This window comes from Cynocephalus volans, chromosome 4 (genome assembly GCF_027409185.1).
Source record: "Cynocephalus volans isolate mCynVol1 chromosome 4, mCynVol1.pri, whole genome shotgun sequence".
NCBI lineage: Eukaryota > Metazoa > Chordata > Mammalia > Dermoptera > Cynocephalidae > Cynocephalus > Cynocephalus volans.
In genome coordinates, this window is record NC_084463.1 from 26368061 (window position 1) to 26390540 (window position 22480).

Genomic DNA, 22480 nt, shown 5'->3' on the forward strand with positions numbered 1-22480 from the left:
AGTGGGTTATTTCCCCTTGTTCACTGTGATAAACAAGGTTGTGGTGAATGTGCACATTACATAAATCTTTATACATGTGCAAATGGAATTAGACTGTGCAATTGCCTGTCAGTAACTTGATAAGTATTGCTTAGTTTGTCCTAAAGGTTATGTTGTTTTATACTCCCATCGACAATATGTGAGTCCCTATTCCCCATATCCTTGCCAGCACTAGGTATTACCACACTTTCAAAATATTATTCAATTTTTGGTAAAAAAATGTTTAATTCTCCCACAAATGAGAAGGTTTGATAAAAGGCCTTATTCACAGGTAGGTAATTAGCCATTTCCTATACCAATAGGCTTCTGAATTTCTAGGTTATAAATTAGCCTGCTAAATAAAGATACTCCTTTTTGAAAGAAATGGCAGGATTAAAGGAGTAAAATGATTTGAGATGAGAAACATCTTATGCCTGTTTAAGAAGCTTTCAGACACTTTTTCAAGAAGTATCATTTCATAATGTGTCCTGGGAGATCCAACACCCCCCAGGTATCCTAATTTTCTTGCAATATAATGTCATTCCCAGATGCTGGGTTTTTTTTTTTTCTTAAAAAGAATCCGCAATACAAAACCTCAAGTGTTAGAGTTGGCTAGAGAATTAGTGGAAGTTGTAGCACTTGGTGATTTATTGTTTTTTAACAGCTTTGTGGTTTCTGCTGGGCCTTGCTGAAGTATACTCAACACAAAAGAGACGTTATCTGTTTTAATAACTAGGACTAAGGTCCAAAACAGAGGCCTGGGAATGAATAAGAAGAGAAATGGCAGTCCAGAGAAGAGAGCCAGAACACAAGGAGCCCCTGGTGCTCCTGTGACGTGAGTCTGCTTGAACCCACAGCTCGCATGAGCGCCAGCTGACTCCGAGGTCTGGCTTATGGTCACCTGTCAGGGCCGAGGCACAAAGGGCAGCCCCTGGTTCTTCTCTGTTTTCATCAGTCATCGAGTGGTGGGATGAGAGGTACTTTTGTGGCATGAGTGTACTAAAGTACAATGGATTCTTTGAATTTATCTACTCTTACTCACTGTACTGATGACAAAACTAAGGCCCAGAGAGAGAAAATGATGTGTGGAGGTAATGATCAAGACATCTAAAATCTGATGCTATTGAATAATGAAAGGAAAGAACTCTTTTACCTGAACTTAACAAATCAACAGATTCTTGAACAGAAAAGTACTCTTGCCTTGAAATTCCTAAAGCAGGAGCAGCAAATAACTGACGTGTACCACCGTAGCCCTCTCCTGCTGCACGCCCTTGGCAGACATTGCTCCTCAACCTCAGCACTCTTTCCTCAGCTGGGCTGGGAGCCACTCTCAGAACCCTCCTTAACACAGTGCTGTGGACACCAGTCCTAACTGATCTGAGTTTTCGTGTGAATGAAAATCTGTTTGCCCCCCTCTTCTGAATGATGTATCCACGTGATTCATGACATAGTGACAGGAGCACTGGACTTCAAGCCGGAAGAACTTGGTTTGACTCCTGAATCTGCTTTTTTCCTAGTTGTATCATCATAGGCAAGTCACTTAACCTTTCTGGAACTGTTTGCTCAGCTCTGAAATGAGAGAGTTGAGTTAAATAATCCCTAACTATCCTTCTAATGAGAGAGTTGAGTTAAATAATCCCTAACTATCCTTCCACCTCTGAAAAATGTCGTGATTCAAGTTGCATAGACATCTCAGGAGGAACTCATAGTTACAAGCATGTCTTTCTATAAAGACCACAGGCAGTTCTCAGGAGGTTTGAATATTACAGATCTATTTTGGATTTCTGAAGTGTGTGTCTCAACCTTTTTCTGACTACTACTTTTCATCTGTTCAATCCCATTAACCCATATCCCTGAAAGCAGAATATGGAGATTCAGGAGGGAGAGAGAGGGGGAAGATTCACTTAAATCCAAAGGATTTGCAGAAACCTCTTCTTGGCTATGGGGCTTGAATGTCTTTGCACACCAAGCTGAGCAACTCCCCTGTTGCCTGCCCACCCTGCAGCTGTGGGTCTCCAGTAGCTGCTGCATCTTCCCCGTCCTCCATTTATACCTCTTGTTGGGCAGCTTCCACCCCTGCTCCAGGTGGTGACTGCCTCCCCATTTGTCTTCCAGGCTCCCCTTCCCTTCGGGCATATCCTCTCCTCTCGGTGATCACGCGACAGCCCACGGTCATCTCCCACCTGGTCCCCACCGCCCCTGGAATTGCCCGGGCGCTCTCCCACCACCCGGCCGCCGAGGCTGCATCTGCTGAGACCCCAGGCAGTGAGGCTCTAGCCAGCAGCGAGTCGGAGACGGAGCAGCCCGTACCCCGGCAGAAGAAGCCCCGTCGAAGTCGCACCATCTTCACTGAGCTGCAACTCATGGGCCTGGAGAAGAAATTCCAGAAGCAGAAGTACTTGTCCACCCCAGACAGGTGAGGATGTGAGGAGCAGACGCTCACAGTTAAGGGCCTTGGGAGGGAAGACTCCTTTTGTTCTCAGTGTGGGACGTGGGACCACAGAGGACTGTTTTAGTGATGTGCGACACTATGGCAGGAATCTACTCCTTGGTGCAGGTTGTCTCAACCTTGGCTTAACAGAACCCAGCCCTCATGAGCCCGTCATGTTAGCCCCAGGAGCCTGCCTGTGGCTGAGCTATACTCATCGCCGTGCCTCCATATTTCACCGAACCCCTCCCGCATGACAAGCCAGGTGAAGTTTAGCCAGTGGTTGCCCAGGCTCCCAGCTGGGAAGCAGGATGGATGTGGAAAGCACTCACACTGAGGGTCAGATGCAGTGGGACTAGATCTCGAATTGGGACCTGTGATCTTCTCAGTCTTCTTCCTACCCTCCTGATTTCTAGCTGACACAGTTTGCTGGCCTGGCCCTTGCTTGGAAAGGGCTCGGTTGATCCAGTTGAGGTGTCAGATGTCTCAGTGAGTTGGATGGATAACGAATCAGAACCGCTTGGCTGAGGCTCAGGAGGACCTGGATGAGTCCCTTCTCTGAACCCCTTGAGTCCCGGTGGGGGAGTTTGTGGCTTTTTCCTCAGAGTCTACAATACCCTTTCTTTAGTTTACTGTCTTAACTGCAAAATAGGCAGGAGTGTGTGTCTTGCTTTTTTCTTTCAAACTCACTCTGGAGATGGCTGAGCTAATGTGTGAACCTATATATTGGGGAGATTTTCCAGGCCCTTTTTTTCTTCTTGTCCATATCAGCTTTGACCCAAGTCCTATCAAAGAGAAAGAGAAAGAAATTCAGATGAATCTCTGGAGCTATTTAGTAGCTGTGCAATAAATATTTAAGTGAGAGAGGAGTCTGCAAATCACCAGCTAAAAGGGAGCTTGTTGATTTAATGAAGCAGGCACTATTAGCTGTTTGCTGAGGGCCTTCTGGGTGCTGGGCACTATGACAGGGGTTACAGGTCTAGAAAGTAATGGACAGGGCCCTGCTCTGGAGGACAGCATGGGACGGAATGACTACAATAACAACAACACAGTGAACTGGGTACGGGTACCCGTATGGTGCTGAGGGCCACGGGAACCGAAGATCCTGTTGAATATGTCAGATGGGGTTAGGGAAGACTCCCCAGAGGAGTGGACACACAGAGGGAATGGCATGCAAAAGGCACGGAAGCACATCTCACTGGGCGAATTGAGGGAACTGCAGGTGGTTGGGTTGTCTCAGCTCAAGGTGTGAACAGGGAGGTGGTGGAGAGGAGGCTGAACAGGGGCGAAGGCCTCTCATGCCTGGCTGAAGAATGTGCACTGTGTCATTTAGGCAGTCTGCAGCCATGAAGAGCCGGAAGAAACATGACCAGACTTACATTTAGGATCTTCTCTGGTGGTGCCATGAATGATTGATTAGGCAAGAGATAGAGCAGGGAACCATTAGGATAGTCACCAAAGACCTGAGTTCAGATGGTGACAGTGGCACTAGAGAGGGGAGAAGAGATGGGAGGACAGCGTTGAAGAGGGAGTGGACAGAATTGACGTTGGAGGAAGAAGAAGAGAGTTTGGAATTTTGTGGCTCCTGGGCTGGCCCACCAAGTATATGTATATAGGGATGCCATTCACTGAAGTCAGAAGGTGTGGACAGAGTGGCGTGGGTGGGGAGTGAGTGAGTTCTGTCTTGGATATGGGCATTTGGCTGGACACTGGAGACCTGTGATTAATAGCTGTGATCCCCAGGATTTAAATGGCTGTTTTGATGCCCCCAGCATGTAGTTGTGCAGCCAGGTGGAGTGGTTTTATGGGTCTTGTGGTGGTATGTCGAAACAGCTTCGCACACATGGGTGAAATTTTAGGCTTATTTTTCAGAAGTCAGAGAGTATTTTTTACAGAAATGTTAGTTCTTAATAAATCTCCTGGGGCTTCCTGATACCTGCCCAGGCATCTCTCAGGTGACCTACACAGGATTGATTCACTCGCCTGGGGAGGAGGACACCATCTGGCTGGCATCGAAGCTGCTGCCTTAACCCGCCCTCTCAGATGTTCCTCGCCTCGGTACGTGACCAGGGCCATGAGCACTCCCTCCTCCCACAGCTCTCGGCCGCCTCCTCTGTGTTTGTTTTTCAGTTTCCTAGGTGACCCATTTAAGTGAATATGCAGAGAAGTGAGAATTTGTAACGGTGGCAGGTAATGAGAGAAAGCCGATGACAGTGAAGTGTGTTTCTATAGCCAGCGTGAGTCAGGGATGCATTTTTCCCAAGTGAGCTAACGCCACTTGCTAAGGCAGCGGCAGAGCTGTGAACTGAACCCTTCCATTGACTAATGCACCTGATGGCCTCGGGTGAACCGGGCTGTGGAAGCAGCTGGAGCCTGGGGAGGACCTGTCTCCAGGGAGGCCTAGGAGGCCAGGAGTCCGTGGGAATGCCCCCTGGGGTCTTGGTTCTTAATGAGTGACTGCTTGGGAAGCAGTGCTTCATTAGTGGGAAGAGCTAAGTGCTGTCAGCACTGGGAATTATGGGCTTCAGTCTGTTCATCACGTTCCATAAAACGGTCAGTTTCTAGTAGCCCTTCTACAGGGACGACCACATATATGTGAATGCAGATTTAAAACAGGTTCCAAAGTCCCTTGAAGGAAGGCTGTTTCTATTATTGGAGATTTAAATTGTGCACTCTGATCAGAACCGGGGTGCTGGACGGCTAAACCTGAGAGTGCTAAAGGTTAGCACCTGGAAGCTTCAGGGCCAGTGCCCATTGGTCTTCCTGATGGTTAAGTGGAAAAATTTACAGCTGAGAATTTGCACCTGAGGCTTCCCATGGCTCAAGCTTGTGGCTGTGCGGGCTGTATGAGACAGTGGGCCTTGGACCCACAAATGGCAATCCTCAGAAGCCTAGAGACCTTCAAAAAGTGGTGGTCAATGCCTAAACTGTATCAAGGGCAGTCATACCACATTGCTGCCTTGGATGTCCACCTTGCTTCAGTGAGCAGGGTTGGAGCTGCAGGGAGACAGCTAATGTTGGCTCAAGGAGGTGGTCCTTTCATTTGGTGCTCAGGTAGACATGGGGTTCTTACCACGTAGATCAACAGTTATAGTCTACTAAGAATCAGCCAAGTTCTTCTGTACAGGGCCAGATAGTAAATCCATGTGGCCTCTGTCACAGTTCTTCTGAGCTCTGACGTTGTAGCACAGAAGCAGCCATAGACAATATGTAAATAAATGGGCATGTCTGTGCCTCAGTAAAACATTATTTACAAAACCAGGTACTAGGCAAGATTTGACCATAGTTGCTGAGAGATTCTGATCTTTCCGAGCCTCAGATCTCTCATCTGTAAAATGGAAATAATTATACCTACCTCACAGTGTGGTGAAAGGAATAAATAAAATAACACATGTCAGGGGCTTAACCTGTAGCCGGGACACTGTGGAAATAGTTGCTGAGGAAATAGTTGTTGTGTTGCTGTAATTAGCCCCAATGCTCACTTCCCAGGAATGGCTTTGACTTTTAGGACTTTTCAGAAAGCTGCAAAGAAAGGCAGACCCAGGATTAGCAGTAGAATAGAAAGCAGTGTAACTACAGATTTGTGTCTTTTGGAATCTTTATAACATTTAATCATTTATATCATTTTACTGCTTGTGACAATTTAGGGCAGCTACAATGAATGAATCAAACCATCAAAAAATATTTTTGAGTCCTGGTTCTGGATTTAGCAATGTGATAGGCACCTTCATGGATATAAAAGAAGTGGAAGACATGTGCTGCTCTTGCTGCTGAGTTAGGGAGGCAGAAATAACACATGCAAAGTGATTAGAGCACAGTGGAGAACGTTGGTCCATCTGAGCGATTCTGGCCGGTGCAAGGGTGCAGAAGAGATGAGCCGAGGGAGCCAGGAGGCTTACCTGCCAGGTGGATCTGGAGTGATGAGTGGAATTTCATAAGGAGCACAGGCTTTACCTTTTGCTTCCAGGTTGAACTTTGGGTCAGAATCTTTGTTTTGCAGAAGGTCAGAGTAAAGGACCAGAATCAGGTCCATTGCAGACAGTGAATGTTTCAGGGTGGGGACTGCCCCAGGTGTCCTCAGGTGTGGCATCTGTTTCTTAGCTTGCTAGTTTCCTCCACAGGATTCTTGGAAGGAAAGAAAAGCCCTCTGGAGAAGAATTGGTTTAATGGGGGAGTTCCAAGCTTTGGTAGCAAGTGCCTGAAGCTAGTCAGCAGGACCCCATCTCTCCTGCTCACCCCCATCCTCCTCATCCTTTGTATCTTGTGTCTTTTAGGTTGGACTTGGCCCAGTCTCTGGGACTCACTCAGCTGCAGGTGAAGACTTGGTATCAGAATCGCAGGATGAAATGGAAGAAAATGGTAACAAAGGAGAGAGTGCCTGTCCTGGTGGGAAGAATTCTGACTACGGGGCTGTTGGGAGGTGGGAAGGACCATTCACTGGTGTGGACTACAGAGACTGGAAGAACTTCTAAGATGCTGGCTGAGAGGGAGGCTATTTGAATTGTGGGATAAGCTATTCCCCTTGACCTGGATTTCCTAACCAGATATCTTTTACACAGTTTCCTTAGAAATCAAAGAAAAAGAAAACCCACATGCTTCTCAGTTGCTCGTTTTAACCCCACCTGCTAGCCTTTTCAAAGAACTTCCTTCCCCTCCTACCAAGAGCTAAGAATAGAAGTCAGTACTCTCTGTTAATGATGACATGATGAGCACATCTGTTCTTTTAGCTGTGCGTCCTCTAATACAGTGATTCTCACACTTGAGTGGGCATCAGAGTCGCCTGAATAGCAGGTCAAAAAGCAGAACTCTGGGCCCCCTCCTAGGATTCTGATTCCAGAGCTCTGTGACAGGGCAGGGAATGTGAGTCTTAACCGGCACCCAGGTTATTCTGAAGCACATGGTACAATGACTACAGCTTCTGTAGTACTGCTCTAGTGCCTAGCTGATGAATATTGCCATCTTTGATGTTAAAGTGTACTTACTAGAGTACATGTCTCTATGTTTTGAGGAATGCAGTTCCGTTATCATTTATCCTTTTTTTTTTTTTTAAAGCAGTGTTAAATCCAAATTCTCCAAGGTAGTTGAGTGTTTCACTTCTGTTTTGTAAACCAGAAGGGACCAGGTTGAACCTCAGAGAAAAAGGAGAGGTGGTGAAGGGAGAGACCAGGAGCCCCCATGTTGCCTGACCCGGGCCTGTTGCAACCTTGCTGAGTCTTACTGGCTCTCTAGCCTCTAGTATGGACCAGGTGCTTCATGCCTTCCTGATGACATTCTAATTTGCTGACCCGTCTGGTCACAAGCAATCTTTTCTGGTGTTTCAAGGGCTAGAATATGACACTTTTCACAATAATCAAATAGCTGAAGTGTCTCCCTCCCCAGTTTTCAGGGGAAAAAAAATGTCAGTGGATAGGTGTTTTCTCAATTTTGTCTAGTAACTTTTTTCTTAAACCTTTCGTTCTTGCTTTTCCTTGCAATTGTCTCATAACAATGAGGGGAAAATAAATAAATAAATAACTTGCAAATGAATAGTAATAGGAAAAATTGGGGAAAAAAAATCGTTATATCTCCAGAAATGAATTCCTGGCAAATCTCATAGTTTCTTCTGGAGGGACCCGACCCTAAAATGGAAGGGTTTTCAAATGGAGGTAACCTAGCTCATGAATTGCTCACAAAGTAATAAGGAGGAGGTGCCAATTGCATGTGAATGAATCAACAGGTGTGTGTTCAGTGTCTCCTGTGAGCCATGCTTTGTCCTAAGGACTGTAGGAAGTAATGAAATAAACTCTCACCCCTGCCCTCGTGGAATTTATGATCTAGATGAGAAACAAGGCCAAGGAAGCAGCTAGAAGGCACATTGTGATCAAGTGCAGGTTGTTTATTGTAGATTTCTGAGGAGAGGTAGTGGAGAAGGGTGCAGGAGAAGTTGAAATTGAAGGATGAATGGGATTCAGTTAAATACAGAGTCATTCCAAAAACTCCACAATGCCAAGACACACTTGAAATGTATGATGGGAACCTTTTGGGGGATTGGCTGTAAAAGGACCAGATTTGGGAGTGACAGATGCTGGGTTGTGTTCCTATGCGTGCTCCTCCCTGGCCGACTTTAGGCAAGTCCCTTCACTGCTTTCTGTGCAAGTTCCACCACCCACCTCGTCAATCATCGTCATGGAAATCAATGTCTCCTGAGTAGCAGAGGCATTGTTTAAATTGGTTATCAGCAGTCTTTTCATGAGTCAGATGACGAACGCACTGACAACCAGCCATCTCTGCCAGTGCCGCCCAGTGCCCGTGGGACGACGCGTGTGCCTTCACCTCTGACATCACTTGTTTTTCACCAGCCACTGTGCTGCTGGCACAGTTGTGGGCCAGTTATAGGAGGTTATAAATGCTGTGTAAACCAAAATGGAAGTAACTCAGCAGATTTAACCTCACAGAACATTCTGCCGGACAGCTGAATTCAGGTCCCTCTTTATTTATCACTTTAGCTATAATTTATTGAGCACTTGCTTTCATCCAGCAATGGAGATACAAAGACAAGACATGACCCCATCCATTAAAACTTAAAATTAAAAAAAGGTACTCAGGGGATGACAGACCTGTAAACTAATAATTATACAGAGTGACCAGGGCAACAGCAGAAGGATTTATAAGGTTCAGAATCAGTATAGAGAAGGGAGGGCTTCACGGAAGAGGTACCAAATAAATTGGTTTTAGTGGATGAATGGACATGTGCAAGGGTGGGAAGGGTCTTGCACGCGGTAGTAAGGAACAGAAGTCCTTGGGGACACTTAAGTAGGTAAAAATGGCGGCAGCTAAAATGTGAGGGTTGTGTTCACTTGTGCATGTGAATTCTGACTCCCTGAGGACAGCAAGGCATTGTTGAGATCCTGATTGCTTCATACGGTTTCCCGGCAAAACTCTTTCAAGGCCATCTCTTCAGGTACTGGGGAGGAAAAGAAAAAGATAATTGGGTAATAAAGATGTCTCAAGGCTAGTAACCTAATTGGAGCTGGGAAAAGATTAGCACTTGACTGTCAGACCTATTCACATGACTGCCAAGGACAGCCTTGCCAAAACCAAGATAGCATCTCTGACTAGTTTTGACTGGTCAGCATTGGAAACCTATAGCGGGTTGGGTAAATTTTTTCTTGCACATAAATGGGGACGCTCACGCTCTATTCCACTGCTGTTGGCTTTAGTTGCATAGAACCTACAGTGTTTTGCAAGAGGATTGAAAGTGCCTCGTTATTCCCTGGTCTGTTTGAGCTCTGAAATACAGTTCTGTTCCTTGAGAAGATCCAAATGGATACCACCTTCCTCTCCCAGTCATAGAATTGGGTGGACCACATACCACACATCGTCATTCCCCTTCTCACCAAAAGTCAACATTTCTGTGAAATTGTTCCTGGTTGCTACCCATGTAATCTTGGGCAGGTTACTTAATCTCTCTGCGCCTGTTTCCTCATCAGTAAAATGCTTAACATGTACCTTATAGGACTTGTAGTGGTATCTGAGCTAATCTCTGTAAAACACTTAGAACAGTGCCTGCCGCACAGTTAGTATTCAGCCAGGAAATGTTGGCTGCTGTGATCACTACTGTGGTGGTTGTTATTCTCCTAGCCGCAAAATCTGTCTTCAGAGAATCCAAACTTTTGGAAGCCAGGACAGATAAACCGAAAGTGGATTCTGCAGTTTTCTGGGACTCTGAGCTTTCCTTTTGGTGAAGAGCAGCCCTGGTGTTTGTCCTTTCTCATTCCTTGCTGCTCAGCCGTCTCTCAGTAAGAGCCTCAGTGTGTGGGGCCCTGCGAGAAGTACAGCAGGACATCCATCTTCAGGCTGAGAAAGTCGGCTAATGTGAGCAGCAGTGTCCTGGGAGGGGATACATGCTGGAGAATCGGACTTGTTTCTCAGCTTCATGGAAACAGTCATCAGTTGTACAAACCCCTCACTGAGTTTAGAGAGAGAGAGAGAGAAATGAGCAAAAAGCTCCCAGTTAGTGAGTTTACTGCCTGGGGTTTCCGGGGAGGCTGGGTAATTGCAGATAAATCGCCGACACAGGACGAAGAGCACATTTTACATATTCCACGCATATTATGCAGAATGAAATACTCGTAGGAGTGTTAGATTCAAATGGTCAGGGGTTTTGTGTTCAAATCCTAGCTCTGTCCTTGGCTCCCTCTATGACCTTGACAAACCCTTTCTGTCCACTCAGTTTCCTGTCTGAGAAGTGAGGGAGGCAGAAGGTTCCTCCCTGTGCTGACATTTCATGCTCTCTAACCAAACTGCCTGCACCCTGGGAAGGAAGCAAAAGGCCCCGTTGTGACATCCTCAGCTACAGGATATCGGAAAACCTAGTTGCAGAGTTCAGGGGAGGGCTGCCGGCACACATGGCTAATAAAAGTAGATGGTGTGCTGGGTGTTTTTCTGAGAGGCAGAGAGAGGCATGTGACCTCTCATGCAATGGGTTGTGTGGCCTCTCTGGACCAAGGGGACTAAATAGGTTCTAAGAATAATTGGGGACGAGGGTCCTTGGGAGAGAGCCACAGGGTGCATGCAAGCATGAGGTTCTGCCGTAGTGTGGTTTGGAGGTAACTGAGTGTCTCAGGTGTGCTGGAAGGCATGGGGCCAGAGGTCGAGTGTGGAGAGAAGCCAGGAGGGTAGTTATCTCCTAATTATTGCTTGCACTGGAATGTTTTCTTCCATTTAGAAAATGGTTTGATTGTTTTGATTTTTTTTTTTTTTTTTTTTATGCTGCAGGAAAACAGCCAGGTGGGGTCTATCCAAGCCGTGTGGGTGGTGTTTTCTAATTACTGGGCTGGACTTTCTTTTGCCAATTAGGTGGCTTAGACCTGCCATTTTCTAACTGGATTACTACATGGGGGAACTTACTTTTGTATAACCTCTTTCATACTGAGTAAGAGCTGCTTTCAACGTGTAAGTAAATTCCATCTTGGCACGTTTGGGTGCTTTCAAAAGCCTGCTCTCAGACTGAAATCAAAATCGGATACTGACTTATGTGAAAAAGAACACAGGGATGTCTTCTCCCCAGAGGTGTTTTCTTTCAGCATCTCTATCTCATTTAAGGTCCCTTCACATTTGTGTGTTAGCTGTTTGGGTGGAAGGTACAGTGGCTGAGGAGATTCCCAGATAAAAGGAGGTGTTTATTGATAACTGATTGTTTTCCTCACACCACACACAAGAATTAACTCAAAATGTATCATAGACCTAAATGTAAGAGCTAAAACTATAAAACTCTCAGAAGAAAATACGAGTAAACATTCATGACCTTGGATTAGGCAAAACCTTCTTAGATATGACACCAAAAGCACAGGCAAAAAAAAGAAACAATAAATTGGACTTAAATTAAAAACTTTTGTTCCGTGAAGGACATCAACAAGAAAGTGAAACACAACCCACAGAATGGGAGAAAATACAAATTTTATGTGTGATTGTCGCACTCTTTTACCTGCCCGTAATCCTGCCGACTGGGCCAATTGTTGAGCTAGGGCTGGGTCTGGTGCTCACAGACCCCTCAAGCCCATTCACAAACTGGGTCACAAACCCTTCACATGGCAGGCTGGGTTCCCAGACCCCTCACACGCAGGTCTATGAGCTAGGTAACCAGCAAACAGGTCCTTGGAAGCTGTAGGTTTACCAGCATCACCTGCACGGTGCAGACACCCAAGGCAGACACCAGCCAAGCTGCGGACGGTGCTGCACATGCGTACTAACTCCACCCCCACACAATTTGCTTACAAAGAATGCACTGCATCACCCCCAACTGTACCTAAGGTGAGGGGCCTGATTAAATTATTCTATTTTCCCAACAATCCACCCCTTCAGGGTCCCTCACCATACAATCCATGCATTAAGAATCTTCTGCAATGTTCCCTTAGCAAGGATAGACAACCCTTAAATTCACATATTACACATTCCATCCCAGTCCCAAAAGTCTTTAGCTTGTTGCAGCACCAACTCAAAAGTCCAAAGCCTCATCTGAGACTAAAGGCAAAAGTCCTTCCAGCTGTGAACCTGTAAAGAGTCAAAAGCAAGTTTATCTACTTCCAAGATACAGTGGGACTGACGTTCAGTAAACATTCCCATTCCAGAAGGGAGGAATAGAAAGGAAAAACAGGCCCCAAACAAATCTGAAACCCAAGCAGGCAAACATTAAGCACACTGGGGCACCTGGACACCTAAAGCGTTGTGCAACCTAACTCCTACAGCTCCGCCAAGTGCAGCCCATTGAGCTGCCCTGGTGCCTGCAGCTTTTCCAGGCTGGCACTGCACATTGCCAGCAGCCCCACGGTTCTGGGCTCCTGGTGGCAGTCCCACCATCCTGGCTCCACTACACATTTCCTCAGTGGGGGTTCGCTTTTCTGCTCCACATTGCTCGGTAGATGACCTCTGCAGCAGCTCTCTCCCTGCAGCAGGTGTCCATCTGAATCCCCCAGCCTTTTCATACATCTTCTGAAATCTAGGTGGAGGCTGCCCTGCCTCCACTGCTCTCACATATTGCTGGCCTGCAAACTTAACACAATGTGAACACCACCAAGGTTTTCACCTTTTGCTCTTTGGAGGTGCTGAGGGAGGATCGCTCCAGTCGGAGCACCTGGGATGCAGGGACCAGTTTGCCAAGGGCAGCAGTACCCCAGGTCTGTCCTCCGGAAAAACTCAGTTCTCCTACGATTGAGAAGGGTGCTCTCCCAAACTTCTCAAACGCCCTCAGGGCCTGTGATGGGTAGGGCACCCATCCAGACTTCTCAAATGCCTTTAAAGCTTTTTCCCCATTGTCCTGGGTACTTAGCATCTGGCTTCCCCATCCCCAGCTCCTGAATTATTTCAATCAGCTCAGCTTACACCAGCTATTCACTCAGTCTCAGGCAGTTCAGCAGTGTTCACTCACACAGTTCAAACAGCTGCATTCGCACAGTCCATCAAGGAGTGGCTGCCCTGCCCCTGTGCACATCTGCGGCTCTCCTGAAACTGCTGCCACCAAGACAGGTGCGTAGTCACAGAGACTAACTTTTCCACCTTTTCACCAGGTGAAAACATAACTTGAAATTCTGCAGGGGTACCCGTCCTCGGGTCATCTGCCCGTCTGCATGTGGCACTCTTTTCTTGGGTTTATACTTCACCCGTCAAACCATTGGGTTTAAATGGCACCCTTTGAGCCATCTGCCTTCTGATAAACACAACATGCATTTACTACATCGTCTCCAGAGCATGTTACACCATCCACCCCTAGGTCCCATAGTTGCAGCAGCCAGGGGCTCTCCCTGTTTCTGCTGCTTTACTGTCTCAATTTCTCGTGCACAACAGGTCATGCCTGGAGACGCACGGTTTCCCTCAACTCACCACTGGGTTGGTCGTCTTCCCTGGTGTGAGAAGCAGAAGTGGCCAGTCACTGCATGTCATCCTCCAGGATAATCATCCTTGTTTCCAAGAACTCTGCTTTCTGCCACAAATCTCGATAAGTTTGCAGCATAGTTAACAGCAGCCAGGCTCTGGTCCACAGAAAAGTGGCCACCGGGCACCACATGCTCAAGGATAGCCACATTTCCTCCCCCTCCCAAGGGGTTTTGCATTGTAGTACCTTGTCTATGCTGTCTTGCAGTACAGTGTGCAGCAACCAGATCCCAGTCAACAGGAAGGTGGCCATAGGGCACAGCATATTCATGAGTGGCCACACTTCCTCCTTCTTCCACCGGCTTTCAGCTCCTGTACCTGCTCAGAATCCTGTCGCAGACTATGCCAATTGTCATGCTCTTTTACCTGCCCATAATCCTGCTCACTGGGCTAATTGTTGAGCTAAGCCTGGGTCTGTTGCTCACAGACCCCTCAAGCCCGTTCACAGACTGGGTCACAAACCCTTCACACGCCAGCCTGGGTCCCCAGACCCCTCACACACCAGGCTGGGTCCCCAGACCTCTCACACACCAGGCTGGGTCACCAGACCCCTCACACGCCAGGCTGGGTCACCAGACCTCTCACACACAGATCTATGAGCTAGGTAACCAGCAAACAGGTCCTTGGAAGCCGTAGGTCTGAGAGCATTGCCACGCATGGCACGGATGCCTGAGGCAGATGCCAGCCAAGCTGCGGTGGTGCCACGCATGTGCACTAACTCCACCCACATACACAATTTGCTTACAAAGAATGTGCCACACTACCCCCAACCGTAGGCAAGGTGAGGGGGCCTGATTAAATTATTCTGTTTTCCCAACAGTGATCAGGAACATGTATCTAGAATATTTAAAGAACTGTTATAGCTCAATAATTTGAATTGGCATTTCTCCAAGGAAGATATACAATTGTCCAATAAGGACGTGAAAAGGTGCTAAACTTCATTGGTCATCAGGGAAATGCAAACTAAAACCACATGATGAGATATCATTTTTGCACCCACTGGGATGGCTGTGATCAAAAAGACACCAACAAGTGTTGGTGAGGACATAGAGAACGGGAACACACACTGTTAGCTGGAACGTAACATGGTGCAGCTGCTTTGGAAAACAGTCTTCGAAATGTTAAACACAGACTTTCCATATGATCTAGCAATTCCATTTCTGGGTATACATCCAAAAGAAGCAAAAAGCAAGGACTCCAGCAGATATTTGTACATCCACGTTCATAGCAGCATTATTCACAATTGCCAAAAGGTGGAAACCACACAATGTCCATCAACTTGCAGATGAGTAAACAAAATTTGGTATATCCATAAATGGGATATTATTTACTGACACACTCTACAACTTGGATGAACCTTGAGAATGTTATGAAGTGAAAGAAGCCAGACACAAAAGTCCACATATTATATGATTCTGTTTATGTGAAATATCCAAAATAAGCATATCTGTAGAGAGAGAAAGCGGATTAGTGGCTGCGTAGAGCTGAGGGTGGGGGTTTGGGGAGAAGTGGGGAGTGGCTGCTAATGGGTATGGGGTTTCTTTCTGAGGTGATGAAAATGTCCTAAAATTGCACTGTGATAGTTGCACAACTCTGATTATACTGAAAATCAATTGAATTGTGCACTTTAAAATGGATAAAATATATAATAAGGGCATTATATATCAAATCTATTTAAAAATAGGACTTATGGTTTGCTGACTTAGCACCTGGAGGTCTGCTGCTTCTGAAGGAAAAAGTTATAGTCAGTAGATACATAGTGACTGCAAAGAAAGTGAGCTGGAAGTTAGATGCTTGGAGCACAGAGGAAAGGAGAGGTGCAGGATTTGCCTGCAAGAAGCTTATGTGAACAGAGGGAAGGTGACATTAAGTTAGACATGTAAGTAGCAAAAATATCTCCCACCCCTAATGGTGTCCTCCTGAAGCCCTTCTCACTAGTTGCCCAGACTGCACCAAGCCGATGGAGGAAGGAGTGTCTGTCACATTCCAAAGTAAAATATAAATATTTAAATAATTATCCCTGCAGATCTCAAATTGGGATAAGAAATGTGCTTCAGCGTCTTTGGAGTCAGCAAAGGCCATTTGGGAACAGTTATTTTGCTTGCTTTATCTCTTTCTTCAATTCTTTGGAAAGGTTCTGAGAAAAAGGTTAGTTCAGCTGACAGCGGTTGTTGAACACCTGCTGCATGCAGGGACAGAGTGGAAGGACCAGGCAAGGAAACATGCGGGGACATTGTGTATGAAAGGTGCTCTGGCGGGGAGGGGGCGTGGGGTGCTCCTGGGCACATGGCGGAGGACATTTGACCTAGATCTGGGAGACCAGGGCAGGCTTCCGGGAGAAGTTAGCCAGGTGAGGAGTGGGAGGCGTGTTCTGGGCAGAGGAAACCTACCATCCAGGAACAGTTCTGGCCCATTCATTTACTTTATCTGCTGTTCACCTTCATCATCACCCTGTGAGATAAGGTATTACTATCCCCACTTTACAGATTAGGAAACAGAGATTCAGTCTTTAAAGGACTTTCTCAAAAAACAAAACTAAGTGGCAGAGTTGGAATTTAACCTAGTTTTCCTACCTTCCAAGTTTGAGCACTTTTTACTATGCCTTACTACTTCTGTGAACAATACAAGGTGATATGATATAACATAACATCATTTTCCTAATTATAGAAATACAGATGATCATTGTTGAAAACTTAGAAAATAAAGAAAAAGCATAAAGAAAAAAGAATGATCCTGACACTGAAGACAGGTGGTGTATAGTTGTCTAGCCTCCAAATTGGATTATGCTGTCTAATAAACTGTTTTTCACAAAAATATTTTAATATTTCCCATGTCATTAAACATTCTCCTATATAATAATTGTAATGGTTATCAAGTATTTTCTCTTTGCTACTATGATTTCTACCCAATTACATGGCTGAAACTTTAGGATATTTTCTTGCCTAACTCTTGCTCTTATAAGCAAATATTGTGATGGACACTTTTGCAGATCAGTCTTTGTCTAAGATGACTTTTTAGAATTTAGCCGAAGAAATTTCAGTGTCAAAAGAGGTATATATGTTTTAAGGCTTTTGATTGTCTTGAAAATGTACTAATTTCCACTTTGACACTAGAGCATGTTTATTTTTCTGCTTGCTACAAATATTGTTGTCCTTTTAACTTGTCACCTGGATAGTTACCACATTAACATTTTCATTTCTTTCCTTATTGCTGAAGTTAAATTCTTTATGTGCTTATGATCATTTTGTTAAATGCCAAAACATGTGACATTGACTAAAAAGCTCATTGAGCATTTAAAGAATGAAGGTGTCTTTATAGACCAGAGGTGATAGGTTGAGAATACATTTTGCCAAGTGCTGTGACTTCGCTGCTGGGACAAAATGGCTTAGATGCTGTGTCAGGCTGTACTGGGGAGCAGGGAAGTGGACAGGAGTTATCTCCTAGATTTAATAACTGTTTCCTTTCTCACAGGTTCTTAAAGGTGGACAGGAAGCACCCACAAAACCCAAAGGTCGTCCCAAGAAGAACTCCATCCCCACGTCAGAGGAGATTGAGGCTGAAGAGAAGATGAACAACCAGGCCCAGGGCCAGGAGTGCCTGGAGCCCTCCCAGGGACAGGAGGAGCTCTGTAAAGCCCAGGAACCCAAACTGCACACTGTCCCCTTAGAGATGGCAGAGCCACCAGGCCAGCCCCAGGAGTTACCAGCAGCCTCTTCAGAACCCGCCCCCCATTAAGCTAAACTAGAACTTTTTGTGGGGGAAGGGGGAGACTGGGAAGAAGGGAAAAGAGAGAAGGCAGGGGGATCAGGGAGAGAACAAGTTCCAACAGCCTGGGGAACCGGGGAGACGAGCTCCGCCACCTCCTCCTCCCTCCCACAGTCCTCAGTGGCATTTTCATCACCAGCATCCTGCTTGTCTTGGCCTTTCTCTTCCTGGAAGGCTGCTTTAGCCACGGACGCCCTGGATTAAGGGAGACAGTGCCTGGGAGCTGCGTGCCCCCGCTGGGGTGATGGCTTTGGGGCAGGGGACAAGCAGCAGGCCTGTGCTGCAGAGCCAGGCCTGGCAATCGGAGGTTGCCCCGCTGTCACCATCACCGGCCAGCCCCAGGCAGCCAGGCGTCGGTGCAGAGAGATGCCGAGGTGCTCGGGCCCCACGCCCAGGTCCGCTGCTGACTCAGCACTCATTTCTGTAGCTTTAAAAGAGAATTTAATGTTTTGGGGGTTTTGGGGGGGGGTTGGTGAGGGCAGGCAAAGAAAGAGTTGGAGGAAGGGAGTCCAAGTTATTAGACATGTTTCTGAATCAAGTCTGTTGTTTGAAGACCCGTGTGCCTTTGTACCCATCGTAAGACATCAGGTGACCTGAGAGCTGAGAAGCTTTGCTTTCCTTGCTTTGCTACGCTGCCATCGCTGAAGCTGCAATGCAGATGTGTTAAGATAACTTTTATTTTTTAATTAAAAATAAATCAGAAGGAGAGAGTGTTTTGTTTCTTCTGGGGAATGTAGCTGACCCTTCCTGAATGTGTCCTATGCGAGAGACAGCCAGCCAGGTGGCCGGGCCTGCATCTGTCCGTCTGCAGGGCAGAAGACCAGGCCAGGCCATTGGTGTCCAAATGCCGGGAGTGTGGAGGCAGCACGAGGCCCCGGGCTGAGCAGGGAGCAGAGCGGCTGGGCTCTCCCGCTACCCCTCCGTGCCTTCTGCCAGAGCAGCTCCTTTATGTTTGGGGCTTTAAAAACAGTTTTACTCTTTCGAAGAGGTTATAAATTTATGTGCTTCAAAAGCCAAAACTCTGTAAAAAGAAGTCTTGCTTCCACCCCATTCCCTCCTTACTTTCCCATTGCTTATAGGTAATTATTTGTATTGGTTTTTTGTTTATCCTTCCAGTATTTATTTATGAAGTATCCATTTGGATGATGGGCTCTACAACTTTTAACTAAAGATCTAAGAATTATTTGGCTAATGTGCTTGGTGATTTTAAATTTAAAAATGATGTCCCACTTTTTAAAAGACCAGGAAAAAGGCAGGCTCCAAACTTTTTAAAGGGAGGATTCTGCCTCTGTTTTTATCCAATTCTCCTGCATTCTGGCTCAGAGGCTGGTCTTACAGGGGTCACCTTTATGATGGCTTCCCTGGCATGCTCAATTCTATAGGGCAAAGGGCAGATTTTGTGGACTCTCCATCATTAATGACACAGTAACTCTGCAAGTTGTGAGCTTGGAGAATACCAACCAACTCTTAACCGTCACCTCAACTAGGAAGCAAAACCTGTTACTAATTGTGTAAAGCAATCATAAAATTCATTTCAAAGCTAAATAGGAAAGATCTGTGTGTTTTCAGTCACTTGGCTGCCGGCTTTTTTCCCACTAATATGGATGATCAGAAAGTGACTGCAGTGTTGACTGTGCCAGGGCAGTGCTTTCATTCCCTCTTAGCACAGAGAAAGCAGTCTTTTTCTTAAGTCTTGTGAATAGACAAAGGAGTTAAAGATTTGGCCTCTGAGAACCAGTTCGTGCAGACCACACGTAGCTGCCCGTGTGAGGTTTCTCATACCAAGCCTGCAGAAAGCTGTCTCCTGCACCTCTAGCCCACCCCAGAGTACAAGTTTATGATCTCCCTACCAGGTGGTGTCACAATGGGCCAAAGAAGGAACACAATGGCCAAAGGAGGCAGGTGGGTTGGTGCTAGGTGAGTCTCACTCCTAAGGAACTGTTCTGTCCTATTCACCCCACCCAGCAAAGCCTTTAATCTGGAGGCTGGTGTGCTATGATGGTTTCTGGTCTCTTGTCCTGGGCTCTTGTGAAGTCCTTTTCTGAGATGTCTGACAGTGACTGTTACCACACAGGTATATGTGGACATGCGTACAGTGGTGTTCCTGCACGCTGGGGGCCGGGTGCTGTTTCTGCCTTGGCCTGTCATCTGGTTTCGTTTCCTGCCCCTGGGGGCTGAAGGTATTTCATTCACTGGTGAATTTAAGACCTTGTATTATCTTTCCCTGTGTTTTGGAAGGCCCGAGCCCGGGTCACCTCCACTTACAACCTCTGGCCTCAGTGCTACATGGCTTTGCCTGGTGACTCAAAGAGGGGCCAGGCTGGGCTTTTTAAAAAAAAATATTTTTTAGTTGATGAATAAAAATTGTACATATTTATGGTGCACAACATGATGTTTTGATGTATACACTGGGGAATGGCTAACTCAAGTTAAAACAGAGGCATTACCTTACTTATTTTAAGAATACTTATAATCTGATCTACTCTCTTAGTGATTTTCAAGTATACAATACATTATTAGCTATAGTCACTGTGTTGTACAATAGATCTCTTGAACCTATTCCTTCTGTCTAACTGAAAATTTGTATCCTTTGACCAACACCTCCCCAGTACTCCTGCTCCAAGCCTCTGGTAACCACCATTCTATTCTCTGCTTCTGTGAGTTCAACTTCTTTTACATTCCACTCACTAGTGAGATCATGTGGTGTTTGTCTTTCTGTGCCTGGGCTATTTCACTTAGCGTGATGTCCTTGGGTTCATCCATTTTGCCACACATGACAGGATCTCCTTTTTAATGGTTGTGTAGTATTCCATTGTGCATATATATACCACACTTCCTTCATCCATTCATCCATCGATGGACACTTAGGTTGATTTCATATCGTGGCTATTGTGAATAGTGCTGCAGTGAACGTGGGAGTGCAGACATCTCTTTGACATTCTGAGGCGATTTCCTTTGGATATGTACCCAGTGATGGGATTGTTGGATCATACGGTAGTTCTATTTTTAATTTTTTGAGAAAGAGTTGGGCCTTTTGTAGGCAAACAGAGCACTCTGCTGTCTGTGCCTTGCTTGAGAGCCAAGCCCCATTCCTCCTCCAGCTCCATCTTTGCTTCTTCTCCCCGTTCCTAGGACTCAACGACTGGCGCCCAGAAACCAGCTTCACAAGTTTTCTCTGAAGGTGGTGACTAGGAGGTCATTCTGGGTGGGCTCTGGGACAGATTACTCAGTGACTGCCGACATGCAGCACACTTTTCCCTCTCTCTCATCTTCTTTCTCAGGCTTCTCCACTTTCCTTCTCCGTCGTCACCTACCTTGGTGGGGCTTGCTAACCAAAAGCATTCTCTCCCTTCTCTGGCATTTGGGATGCTGACCCCTGAGGATTCAGGGTCTTATTTGAGGGTCTGGTCACCTGCCACTTTTTGAAGATTTTTGTAGTCAAGGAGAGAGCCTAGGTAGATCCTTGTGACTCTCGACCTCCAGAGCCAACCACATGGAGACTCTGGCCCTCCTCTCATTAGGGAAGCTCCCCTGGGAGCCTGGAGAGCTCTTTTACAAGCACTTTGACTTGCTGCTGCCCCCTTGGGCTGTGAAATGGGCTGTTTCTTCCAGTTTTACACAAGCCCGTTAGCCAGAGAGCGGTCAGTATCTTCCCCTGGGTTCTACAGTTGCTCAGGATCTGTGCTGAGAACCAAGCCCAGGGGCCAGATTCCCTGCAGTGAGCCTTCATCACTGGGAGGCCTTCTCTCCTTCTGGACCCTTCCTTGTCGGTGGAAAAGCTGTCTGCCACAGGCCACTCCCTGCACTCAGCTTTCCTGCCGGTGCGGGGTTTTGGAGGGGGCTTCCCTGCTGCTGTTCCCACCACCAGTCTCTTTTCTGTTAGAGAGCAAAGGATTCCTGGAGCAGGTCCTGCACTCTCAGGAAGCGTCCAGGTATGCTTGTCTAACAACGAGTTCATGTTCTGGGTCATTGTGCCCTTGGGTTTGCTAAGATGCAACACTCAGCCCAAGCTTAACTCAAACAACCAAATGGGTCTCATGAGCCACAAGCCCTCAAACTAGTCTGAACAGATCTGTCAGAAACCAGCCTTAAAGAGGTTGGTTTTAAGTTTTTCTCAGAGACCAGTCAGTTCCAGAACTGTCTTAAAGAGGGGGTCTGAGGACACTGTGTGTCTTCCTTCTTGTCCACAGAGTGCTTACAGTTCACACGCCCTTCTCGCTACCTTTCAACTTCATTCCACCCTGGCCTTACCCCATGCTCCTGGGCTGGGTCTGGCTTAGAACTGGACTGGAGTGTACAAAGCTCTGTCCTCAAAAGAAACAGTGCTTTGTCAGCCTGGTCTAGTGTGGTCCACTCAGCAGAAAATGAGCAGGGACTTAGCAGTCTGCATTAAAGACTGGCCACGGGTTTCTCTCCAGTATCTCTCCTGCCTGGACCAATTACTAGGTAAATCATCTGATCCTCTGGCAATATTCTCTAGGTGCTACCTAGATATTACCTCTTCCCTCCCATTACATTTGAAAGGAAACTTAGAAGGGCAGGAAGCGTTGGACTCAGAGAGCTGAAATGTGCTTTGCACAAAAAAATTGTTTGTCAGGGTCTCCGTGCACTTAATTGCCTGTTTGCCTAAAGCTCCAGTGGCCGCTGTTGCCCCCTGTGTAAATATCCCCCCTTCAAAACCCCTCACTGCTCTCTTCTTGGGCGCATTTGCTGAGTGTCACCTCCATTCCAGGCACAGAGGTGTCTCTCCTCTTATGAATCTTTGAATTGGCTCTGAGAGGCTGTGCCCCAGAGTGCTCTGTGCTGAAGAGAGTACCTGCCTCAGCTCTTCTCGTCCTTATGCTTTCAGCATGACAGTTT

The 22480-nt window shown here is 46.5% G+C and overlaps 1 protein-coding gene across 2 annotated transcripts in view; it reads left to right on the plus strand.

The window, feature by feature from the left end:
- Window positions 1-18323, plus strand: part of BARX2 (BARX homeobox 2) — a 70764-nt gene extending 52441 nt beyond the window's left edge. For both annotated transcript variants that reach the window (XM_063093451.1, XM_063093452.1), the window contains exons 2-4: window positions 2134-2434; window positions 6721-6805; window positions 17327-18323. In XM_063093451.1, coding sequence (XP_062949521.1) covers window positions 2134-2434; window positions 6721-6805; window positions 17327-17590 — 650 coding nt within the window. In that variant the 3' untranslated portion in view covers window positions 17591-18323. The remainder of the gene's footprint in view (window positions 1-2133; window positions 2435-6720; window positions 6806-17326) is intronic.
- The last annotated feature ends 4157 nt before the right edge of the window (window positions 18324-22480 follow it).